Source organism: Urocitellus parryii, chromosome 1 (genome assembly GCF_045843805.1).
Source record: "Urocitellus parryii isolate mUroPar1 chromosome 1, mUroPar1.hap1, whole genome shotgun sequence".
NCBI lineage: Eukaryota > Metazoa > Chordata > Mammalia > Rodentia > Sciuridae > Urocitellus > Urocitellus parryii.
Window position 1 is genome coordinate 258,375,876 of NC_135531.1, and position 12,765 is coordinate 258,388,640.

General features: G+C 32.4%; 1 protein-coding gene across 7 annotated transcripts in view; it reads right to left on the reverse strand.

Annotated features, from left to right (window-relative positions):
* Kansl1l (KAT8 regulatory NSL complex subunit 1 like) overlaps nt 1-12,765 on the reverse strand; it is a 147,042-nt gene that overhangs the window by 102,689 nt on the left and 31,588 nt on the right. For all 7 annotated transcript variants that reach the window (XM_026403356.2, XM_026403360.2, XM_026403358.2 and 4 more), the window contains exon 3: nt 4,536-4,677. In XM_026403356.2, the coding sequence (XP_026259141.1) occupies nt 4,536-4,677 (142 nt within the window). The remainder of the gene's footprint in view (nt 1-4,535; nt 4,678-12,765) is intronic.

A 12,765-nucleotide genomic window follows, 5' to 3' on the forward strand; every position in this document is an offset into this window, starting at 1 on the left:
AAATAAAATAAAGTTATTGTGTCCAACTACAAAAAAAGTATATTTTCCCAGTAGAAATCAAAATAATAGAAGTAAAACTAGAAAATTCAAAAATTTTGTAGAGTATATACAATATACACTTAAACAACCAGTTGATCAAATAAAAAAATCACAAGGGAAAATAGAAAATACTTAAGAGATGAATGAAAATGAAAATGCAACACACCAAACTTATGAAATACAGCGTGAGTAGTGCTAAGGGGGAAATTTATAGCAGTAAACACATTTTTTAAAAAAGAACAAAAATCTGAAATAACAACCTAACTTTACAAATAAAGGAATTGTAGAGCTGGGGTTGTGACTCAGTGGTAGAGGTCTTGCCTGGCATGTGTGAGGCACTGGGTTCAATTCTCAGCACTGTGTATAAATAAATGAACAAAATAAAGGCCCATTATAAAAAACAAAGAAATCTCTTTAAAAAACAAAAAATAAATAAAGGAATTCTAACAAGGAAAACAGTAACCAGTTGATTTCACTTTAAGTCAACTTATAACTAGGAAGAAGACTGAGTGAGTAATCAAAAATCTCCTAACAAAGAAAAGCTCTGAACTTGATGGCTTTACTGCTTCACAATTAAGGAAAAATAAATACCACCTCTATTCAACATAGTACTAGAAGTTCTAGTTAGGGTAATTGGACAAGAAATAAATGTCATCAAAATTGTAAATAAAGAAGTAAAATTATCAGTTTTCAGATGATGTAGAAAATCCTAAAAATTCCACAAAAAACTGTCAGAATTCATAAATAAATTCAGCAAAATAGAAGCCTAAAAAGTTAACAAATAAAAGTTAGTTACATTTCTATATACTAACAATGAACAATCTGAAAAGAAAATTATAAAATTCTATTTACAATAGTATTAAAAAGAATAAAATAATAAGAAAATAACAATTTTTAACCAAAGAGGTAAAATACTTATACAAGGAAAACTACAAAACATTACTGAAAGAAATTAGAAATTGAAATACATCTCATTTTCATAATCCGAAAGACAATATTTTAAGATGTTAATATTATCCAATGTGATCAATAGATTCAATATAATCCTTATAAAACTCCTACAGCATTTTTACAAGGAAAAAAATCCTAAAATTCACATAGAATCCCAAAAGACCGATAGCCAACAAAATATTAAAAAGGAACAAAGATAAAAGATTCACATTTCCTGATTTCAAAAACTACTATGGCAATCAAAACAGTGTAGTAGTGGCATAAAGGCAGAGATGTAGACCAAAGGAAAATAACAGGGAACTCACAACTGTATATTTGCATATAGAGTCAAATAATTTTTGACAAAGATACCAAGATCCTTCAATGGGGAAAGAACTGTTTTCATCCAGTGGTCCTGGGAAAACTGGATATTCACCCACAAAAGAATGAAGTTGGAGGCTGGGGATGTGGCTCAAAGAGTAGCGTGCTCGCCTGGCATGCATGCGGCCTGGATTCGATCCTCAGCACCACATACAAAGAAAGATGTGTGTTTGCCGAAAACTAAAAAATAAATATTAAAATTTTCTCTCTCTCTCTCTCTCTCTCTCTCTCTCTCTCTCTCTGTGTGTGTGTGTTTGCCGAAAACTAAAAAATAAATATTAAAATTCTCTCTCTCTCTCTCTCTAAAAAAAAAAAAAAAAAAAGAATGAAGTTGGATCCTTACCTAAAACCACATATAAAAACATCATGGGAACAAATTTTTACTCCTCACACTTCAGATACAGCCCTAATATCCAGAGTATACAAAGAACTCAAAAAATTAGACAATAAGATAACAAATACCCAATCAACAAATGGGCCAAGGACCTGAACAGACACTTCTCAGAGGAGGATATACAATCAATCAACAAGTACATGAAAAAATGCTCACCATCTCTAGCAGTCAGAGAAATGAAAATCAAAACCACCCTAACATACCATCTCACTCCAGTAAGATTGGCAGCCACTATGAAGTCAAACAACAACAAGTGCTGGCGAGGATGTGGAGAAAAGGGTACACTTGTACATTGCTGGTGGGACTGCAAATTGGTGCGGCCAATTTGGAAAGCAGTATGGAGATTCCTGGGAAAGCTGGGAATGGAACCACCATTTGACCCAGCTATTGCCCTTCTCGGACTATTCCCTGAAGACCTTAAAAGAGCATACTAAAGGGATACTGCCACATCGATGTTCATAGCAGCACAATTCACAATAGCTAGACTGTGGAACCAACCCAGATGCCCTTCAATAGATGAATGGATTAAAAAATGTGGCATTTATATACCATGGAGTATTACGCAGCACTAAAAAATGTCAAAATCATGGAATTTCCAGGGAAATGGATGGCACTAGAGCAGATTATGCTTAGTGAAGCTAGCCAATCCCTAAAAAACAAATACCAAATGTCTTCTTTGATATAATGAGAGCAACTATGAACAGAGCAGGGAGGAAGAGCAGGAAGAAAAGATTAACATTAAACAGAGACATGAGATGGGAGGGAAAGGGAGAGAAAAGGGAAATTGCATGGAAATGAAGGGAGACCCTCACTGGTATACAAAATTACATATAAGAGGTTGTGAGGGGAATGGGAAAACAAACAAGGAGAGAAATGAATTACAGTAGATGGGGTAGAGAGAGAAGATGTGAGGGAAGGGGAGGGGGGATAGTAGGGGATAGGAAAGGTAGTAGAATACAACAGTTACTAATAGGGCATTATGTAAAATTGTGGATGTGTAACCGACGTGATTCTACAATCTGCATTTGGGGTAAAAATTGGGAGTTCATAACCCACTTCAATCTAATGTATGAAATATGATATATCAAGAGCTTTGTAATGTTGTGAACAACCAATAAAAAAAGAAAAAAAAAAGAAAAACTAACTGAAAGTAGATTAAAGATCATAGTATAAGACCTAAAACTATAAAACTCCTAGAAGAAAACAGGAAAATCTTCATGACATTAGATTTAGTAATAATTTATTAGACAGGGAACCAAAGCCACAGTAAAAATAGAAAAAAAAATGGACAAACTGGACTTGATTTTAAAACTTACAAATTTGGGCATCAAAAGTATATCAACAGAGTGATACGACAGATTGGGTGGGCATGATGGTTCAAGCCTGTAATCCCAGCAACACTGAAGTCAGAGGCAGGAGAATTGAGAGTTTAAGGCCATCCTCAGCAATTTAGTGAGGCCCTAAGCAACTCAGCAGGACTCTGTGTCAAAATAATAAAAAGGACTAGGCATATAGTTCAGTGGTAACGTACCCCTGGGTTCAATTTCCAGCACAGGGGAAAAAAAATAGCCCCCAAACAAACAAAAAAACAGAGTACAAAGACAACCAAAAAATGGGAGAAAATATTTGCAAATCACATATTGGATAGGCAATTAATAGACAAAATATATCTATAGAACCTGTAAAACTCAACAACTAAAAGTGAACAATCCCATTCAAAATGGCCAAAGGGCTTAAATTGTTCTCTAAAGAATGTATACAAAGGGCCAATAAGCATATAAGAATGTAAACATCATTTATAATTAGTAAAATGAAAACCAAAACTATAATGGGACATCACCTCACATCCTTTATGATATCTCGTATTAAAAACAAAATACACACAAAAAAAATAGAAAATAAATGTTGGTGATGATTTGGAGAAACTGGAACCAATGTGCACTGTTGGTAGGAATATATACTGATATAGGCACTCTGGAAAACTGCATAGTGGTTCTGCAAAAAATTAAAAATAGAATTACTGCAGATTCAGCAATTCTGAATAGCGGAAAACAGGGCTTTAAAGAGATACTTTTACCCATGTTTGTAGCATACTTACAGTAATTAAAATGTGGAAGCAACACAAGTGTCCATCAGTGGATGAATGGATAAGTAAAATGTATATACTCAAAATGGAATATTATTCAAGATTTAAAAAGGAAAACCTTCCTAACAAATGCTACAATGACAATGAGACTTGCAAACATTATGCTAAAGGGAAATAAGCCAGTGAGAAAAAAGGCAAATACTTTAATGATTCCACATATGTGAAGTACTCTGAATAGCCAAAACAAGACACACATGGTTGCCAGGAGTAGAAAAGGGAGAAATGCATAGTTGTTATTTAATGGGTATAGAGTCTTAGTTTTAAAAGATGAAAAAACTTGTGGAAATTGATACCTATTATTATTAATGCAGTTAATGCCACTAAACTATACACAGAAAAATGATTAAGATAGTAAATTCTGATAGGTGCTTTTTGCCATAATAAAAAATTTTGAAAAAAAGTATATCATTTCTATTAACTAGAATTCAAGAAAGAAGTTCTCTATTACTAAGTATTATAAATGATATTACTGCATGCAAAAGCTTCACAAATCTAGGTTTAATTTATACTAATTAATGTATCAAAAATATTTACATAAACTAGTTACACTTAGAAAACTTTTTAAAGCTTATTTTGTGTAATGAAATGAGTAAAAATTAAAACAGTAACATTTTTTAACCAAAAATGGAAAAACACAAACAATACCTTGGAGGCACGGATTTGCCTGTGAACGTCTGTAAGTTGTTGAATTTTGTATTCTAACTCTGAAATCTGGGCTTGAAGCCAAGTCCATCTGCTGCCAACTCTTGCTCTGTCTACAAGCCACTTCCATTCAGTACTACAGTTACTGTGAACAAAGACAAACACTGTTACTCAAAGCACAAAAGCAGTCAAGTTTCACAGAGACACTTAATAACTTCCTTTATTCCTCTCATAAAATCTAATTTCCTTTACAAAACATCCAATTACATGAAGGGAGACTGGCAGATTGACTTCTTATCAAAGAAAAAGATTTAATTTCCTTACCTGTCCATTCTATGAATACTTGTTTTTATTCAATATTATATACTCAAGAGTAGGATGATCCCGCTGCAATGTAATACTTGATCACCAAAAAGGGTTTAAATAGGGTTGGCCAGCAAAGAAAAGGAAAATGAATGATACTATCAATGCCAGGTAAAATCTGTTACACAAGGTTTTTATATGTAAGAAGATGTCAAATATTGGACAAGCCATTAGAACTAGATTTAAATCCATGCAGCAAACTGTAGAATACTCAATTTAACTATATGTAATTTTCATTTGCTAAAACAGGCATCACTATTAACTAATTACTTAAATCAATTGACAAAAATTATCAAATATATAAATGCTCTGCTACATTTCAAATAAACATGCTAATTACAGGTCTTAAGACATTTATTAAACAGCTTGTTAAAAATCTGGTTCCCAAGATTTGCAACCTAGAGACTACACAAAATTAATATAGAGCTATTCTTACACACATATTTTTAAAAAAAGATTGCATACTCCTCCTAAGTTTTTTTTTTTTTTGTGTGTGTGTGTGTGTGACAGGGCACTGTTCTAACCTATAGTTTATGATATTAAAAATTATTTCATGAGGGGCTGGGATTGTGGCTCTGCAGTAGAGTGCTCATCTAGCACGTGTGAGGCCCTGGGTTCGATCCTCAGCACCACATAAAAATAAATAAAATAAAGGAATTATGTTCAATTACTTCTGAAAAATAAATTTAAAAATTTCAGGAAAATATTCCAAACTATTCCACAATTATTTGGTTCATTTCTTAAACGTTTTATTGTTGTTGTTGTTGTTATTTGGTACTGGTTTTTGACCTGGGGCACTTTGCCATGCTACATCCCCAGCCCTTTTAATTTTTTATTTTGAAACAGGGTCTCAATAAATTGCTGAGGCTAGCCTCAAACCTGCAATCCTCCTGTCTTAGCCTCACAACTTGCTGGAATTACAAGTGTGGGTCACCATTCTCAGTTTAGAAAATAATTATTTGGCATTATAAGTGATATATGTGTGTATGTCTGAATTAAGAGATACAGACTGCCAAAGAAAAATATGACAAAGAAGATATAACCAAAAGGCAATAACTACTTAATTGCAATACATGAACTGTACAAAACACTTGCATAAAAATGTATAATACCAAAAGTGAATCATAATGTTAATTATGGACTTTGAGAGATAATTATGTGCCAATACAGGTTCATAAATTATAATATGTATAATGTACTCTGGTGTGAGATGTTGATAATGAAGGATGTTGGGCATTTGTGGGGACCACAGGTATCTAGGAACTGAACTTTTCACTCAATTCTGCTGTGAATTATAACTGCTCTAAAAATAAAGTTTACTGGGCTGGGGTTATGGCTCAGCAGCCAGCACACTTGCCTGGCATGTGAGAGGCACTGGTGGGTTTGAGTCTCAGTACCACATCTAAATAAATAAATAAAGGTCAATCAACAAATATTTTTAAAAAATAAAAATAAAAATAAAGCTTATTAGTTTAAAAATGCACTTAACTATAAGGAAATGTCTTTCATATAAAGTTTAACCAGAGAAAGCATTTATTTATTTTTTTTTAATTTTTTTTTTTTGCAGTGCTGGGGATTGAAGAAACCATTTATTTTTAGAGATCATTTGCTGTCGGACAAACAGAAGCAATTATTGCAACTTTGCTATAAGAATTTATCAATTATAATAGGGCATTATATAGGTATTTCCAGAAGATTACTTAAAAATATTCTTATTGTATATAATGTGACTGAAAATACCATAACTCTTAGAATTTTCTTGGTATTATTAATCAATTTAAAGTTATTACTGTGATTTTATAAGTCTTGACACTAAAAAAATCACATTTTCATAAATATAGAAAAAATGAAAGAGAATGCCTATTTAAAATTTACTATTCAAAAATAATATTTAGTAACACTAAATACCAATTATGAAATTTAGAGAAGAAGCAAGGGTTATACCATGCAATACCTTGCCCATGTGACAGTAAAGTATTTAAATTTTAATGCAAATTGGAAAATATTGGCAAACCAGTAACAAAATTTTTTCCCAAGCATTCTGGCTACTAGGTGGACAAAGCATTATAGTGGGACATGAGAGGAAATGAGAAAACTAAAATGTAACTAATAATCTGATTGTGGTTGAATTTTATTTCCAAATATTTCATGTGCTACCCTGTATTTTCTATACTTTCCTGAACTTAGGTAGCAACCATGTGACTAGTAATGATCCATAGGCTGTAAGCAAAAGTGGCACTGTCATTTTCAATCTACTTGAGGACCTTCAAAACCAATCAGTGTAGCTGGGCAGTGGCACACCTATAATTTCAGCAACTCAGGAAAAAAAAAATTTTGGCTTTTTTTTTTTCCTTATTGTACTTCTGGTAAAGATATTCTCATGCTGAAATTATATTACAAAACTAAATTTTATGTTCACACATTATACTAACAAATCAAGCTGAAATGAAGTTTCTGTAGAAGATAATTTATCCCACATTTAAATAGGAGTGAATAAGATATGTTCATTAACGCTTAAGAATAGTAAACAAATTCTCCCACCAAAAATATTCCCTTGCTTGAAAATGATTTTCTTAAAAATAAGGTTGTAAACATATAACAGGTAAGTATGTAGCTAACTTACTCAAAGCAGATTAACACTTGGTTTACCCTAAAGTTAAAACATGTTTTATGTAGCAACTTACATAACCAGTGTAACATAACTTGCAGTGTAACTAATCACAACGTAGCTGATGGAACAGCAAACTTATAAGATTTGAGGTATATCCAGAATATCCAGACATCCCAATTAGCATATAAAGATTGGCCTGCCAGATCACTATGAACATTGATTTCTGCATGTCTCTGGACCATGCTGAACTGATCACAAACCTCCACATGCTGACCATATGGTGGGATTCCTACCTCTAGTAAAGATCGGGGCAAAGACATCTGTGAGTAGACACCGCCTGGGAAGTGTGAGACCAGACAGTTCCCCAAAATGTAGCATATGCCTTCAATCCCCATCCTTGCTTGCTTGTAGTCACCACTTAACTTGCTGAAGGAAATAAGTACAAGCTGGTAAAGTAGTTTTGAGTACCATTTTTTTTTTTTTGGTATTAAATACTTGTTAACATCTTGAACCTACATCTGTTTTGACCTTAAAGTGTGATACCTCAGAATAAGGCAAAGCTGTCCAATACCACAGCTTAGATTACCAAGAATTAAACAGACAAATATATAAATTAATTTTTCCTTTAACAGATTTTGCTAACTCATTAATACAATGAATGTTCAAAATATGACTGAAAATCAAAAGAGAAGATCCAGTTGTGAAAAATGACAATTCCAAGAAAAGTAAAAATTCATCCTGAAAAAAAATGGGCCAAACTTCCATGGAATTAAGATCCTTTAGATCAGGGGTTGGCAACCTTTTTCTGTAAAGAGGCGGATAGTAACTATTTTAGGCTTTGTGGGTCTTAGGGTCTCTGTAACAATTATTTAACTCTTCCCCTATAGCATGAGAACAGCTTCAATGATAGCAAATGAGTGTGTGTGGTTGTGTTCCAATAAAACTTACTAAAAACAGGGAATGGGTAATAGTTTTCCAATCCCTGATGTAGAGTATCTTTTCATATGCATCTTTGCTTCTCAAAGGATTATGATTTCTTTTTTTATATGTATTTTTATTTATATTTTTTTTAGTTGTAGTTGAATACAATACCATTATCTATTTATTTTTATGTGGTGCTGAGGATCAAATCCAGAGCCTCGCACGTGCTAGGTGAGCACTCCACGACTGAGCCACAACACCGCCCACAATGGGATTATAGTTTCCTTTGATAATATTCCTATGCAATTATTCTGCCCACATTTAATTGAGTTTTCTTATTATTATTGATACAAGTCCTGTATCAGACTATATGTATTGGAAACTTTGTCCCAGTCTATAGTTGTTTACATTTTTTGTAACAGTGTCTTTTGAGAAGCAAGTGATTCTAATTTTGATGTAACCCAATTTATCAAATTTTATTTTGTGGCTAGTAAATTTTGCCTAACACAAAGTCATAAGGATTTTCTCAAGTTTCTAAAATTTCAAGAAGTTTTAAAGTTTTGACTTTGAGATCTATAATCCAATTCAAGTTAACTTCTGTGTAGGTTGCAAAATTAAGGGTGCAGATTCGACTTTTTAGATAGGATATCCAGTTTCTGAACCATTGTTTGAGAAGAACTTATTATCCTTTGATAACTCTGTCTACCTACTCTCCTTCAATAGGTTAACACCATTGTTGGTCAGAAGACTATTTCTGAAAATTATATTTGCAATATACACACACGTGCTCATACACACACAATCCTTGGGATATCTATCACCTACCTATCTGTCAATAAGTTAGGTGAATGGAAGGGTAACTGATGTGATACAGCAATTTGTATACGAGGTAAAAGCGGGAGTTCATAATCCACTTGAATCAAACCGTGTAATATGATGTATTGAGAACTATGTAATGTTATGAACGACCAATAAAAAAAAAATAAGTTAGGTGGATACCACACTATTATTATAGTTCAGATTAATTCTTAAAATCCAGAAATATAAATTTTCCATCTTTGTTTTTTCTTAATACTGTTTTGACCATTCTAAGGCAGAAATGAGCTTGTCAACTTCTAATAAAAAACAAACAAACAAACAAACAAAAAACCCTAGCATATTTATTGGGATTGCATTGAATCTATACATCTATTGGTGGAGATACATCTTAATACCACGGTCTTCTAATAAGTGGGTATGGTATATTTCTCTGTGTATTAATACAGTTAGTTTGCCTCAGTTATGTTTTATACACTTTTAAAACTTAACCTCTCCCAGGAAGGGAAACATGCCTATAATCTAAGTGACTTGGGGAGCTAAGGCAGAGGATCACAAGTTGGAGGCTGGCATCAACAATTTAGCAAGACCTTGTCTCAAAATAAAAAATAAAAAAGGGTTGAGGACATAGCTCAGGAAGTAGAGTACCCTGGGTTCAATAGAGTACCCTGGGTTCAATATCTAGTAATACACACACACACACACACTCTCTCTCTCTCTCTCTCTCTCTCTCTCTCTCACACACACACACACACACACACACACACACACGTACACACACACAATTATCTTTGTATTTCATATTATTTTAATATATAACATCCATAAATTGTTTGAATATTAGTACACAGAAATAAATTTGATTTTTATATGTTTACCTTATATACTATGGCCCTGATAAATTCACTTATGAGTTTTAATAATTTCCTTGTAGTGTTTAGTATAATGCTAATATCAAGTCATTTGAATGAACATTCTTCTTGACATTAAACTTTTGTTATTAAATATGTTAGCTGTAGATTGTCAATGTGCAACAGATTGAAGAAGTGTTCAGTTCTGGTTTGTCATCAATTCTCATAACTTGGTTTGATTTTTGTCATTTTTTTAGTATCTATAGAAATTATCACATATTGCTTTTCCCTTTTATTTGATTTTTGAATATTAAGACAACCTTGCTTCCTGGTTTAAATGTGTGTGGTCATGATGTATTTTTATATTTTCTTAGACTTGACTGATATTTCATTAAGGATTTTTTTCTGGTTGTAGTCAAAGGAGATATAGATCTATTGTTTCTTGTTTAAAATTTTTGTATATTTTTGGAATCAGGCTAATTTTGGCTTCATTAAAAGAGTCCGGAAGTGCTTCCTCCTCCTGTTTTTTAGAGTTCAAAGGATTGGAGTTATTTTTTTCTTAAATTTCAATAAAATTAGTAAGTAAAGCCATTTGGGTCTGGAATTTCTCTGTAGAAAAAAAAATTTAATTATGAATTCTATTTCTCTGAATGATATAAGCTATATGGTATTTTTTTATTTCTCCTTCTGTCAGTTTTGGTAACTTGTGTTTTTAAGTCATTAGCCTATTTGGTACCAACAGTTGAATTTATTGCCACATAGCTGTTTATAATATCCCTTGATTATTCTATTAATGCTGTATTTTTTTTTTCTTTTGGTATTGGGGACTCCAGGGACACTTTACCACTGAACTACATCTCCAGCTCTTATTTTATTTTTTATTCTGAGACAAGGTTTTGCTAAATTGCTTAGGCTGGCCTCAAATTTGTGATCCTCCTGCCTCAGTCTCCCCAGTTGCTGGGATTATAGGAGTATGCCATCATACCTGGCTTATTAACCTTTTCAAAGAACTGTTTATGAGTTTCCCTGATTTTTTCCATTGCTTTTATATTTTATTATTCATTGATTTTCTACTCTGTATCATTTTCACCTTTTATTTGCATTTAGTTTCATTTTCTACAGATTCTATAGTTTCTTAAGTAGGAAAAATAAACCATAGATTTTGTTTCTAGTATAAGCATTTATAGCCAAAACTTTTCCTATCACAACAACTTTAGTAATTTAGTAGCCGAATGATATTTTTAAAAATAGCATAGCATGTTTTAATTATCATTGAGTGTAGACATTTTATGGTTTCTTTTCTGATTTCCTCTTGATAGTTATTTTGAAATGTCTGGTTTAATTTTATACTTCAGACACACATACAATTTCTTCTTTGTACAGATCTAAGTTTGATTTTGACTAAGTATGATTTTTCCTTCACCCTGAAGATCATCTTTTCAGTTTTCTTTAGTGCACATATACTGACAACTTTTCTCAGCTTTTAGTTTTTTGGAAATGCCATTTTGCCTTTTTTTAAAAACATCACTTCAACGGGTAAACAATTAGAGATCATTTTTTTTCTTTCAGCACTTTATATCACTCAATTGTTTTTTGGCTTACATAACGTCTAATGAGAAGTCAGCAATAATTTTTATGTATTGGCCACTTCTTATAAGTGTCTATTTTCCAGTTAAGCTGAAAAAGTAGTTTTTATTTTGGATATTGTGTTTTCACCCTGAAAGATTAATGGCTCTTTTATGTCTTTGATTTCTCATTATGTTCATATTTTCCTTTTAAGTCCATAAACATGGATACAATAGATAAGTCTTTGCCAATTATTCATCATCTCTATCATTTCAGTTCTGTTTCTATTGATGATTTTTCCTCTTGCTTCTTTGCAAGTCTAGTAGTTGGAAATTTTATATACATGTATACATGTGTATGTAAAAAATATATTTTTATCTATGTATATAAACAAATATATGCATATATATGCAAACAAGTATCTAGTGATTGGTCCTGTATACATACACACACACATACACGCTATAAATATGAATGTTGAATGTGTGGATTTTATGGTCTTTCCTTAGATGGTGATAATTTTGTTTGGGCAGGTTATTAAATTACTTGCTCTTCAACTTAATCAATTTCACCTTGCTTTTATTAAGCTGTGTTCAAGCAAGTACACAGTAGCCATTATACTAAGGCTGCCATTTAATTGAAGAAAAGTTAGATGGTTTGAAAAAAATAACCTTCAAATTAACAGTCTGTAGACTTGACCAAATGAGACTTTGATTGTGATATTTTCACATATAACTAATGACAGAGAGAAGAGTAGAAACACATTTCTGAAGGAACTCCATTAGCAAAAACTATGAAACTAATATAGATTCTCCCTGGGAGACAAATGTGTACCAACAGGAATCAGGCTGAGAATGTAGTACAGCATCCAATAAGGATTCACTGTAATAACAATTTCAGATATAGTCACAAAGGATAACAGATAAAGAATAATTTCCAAAGAACAAGTTGGAAGATTATGCAGGACAAAGGACGAGGGAGCTTCCTCAAAAAACAAAATTAGGGTCTTACTAAGACCTTACTTTACTGTCAGATCATTAAGTCTTCCGTTGTAAAAACCACAAACTATCACATGTATTCCTATTCTTCTCTTTCCCCAATGAGA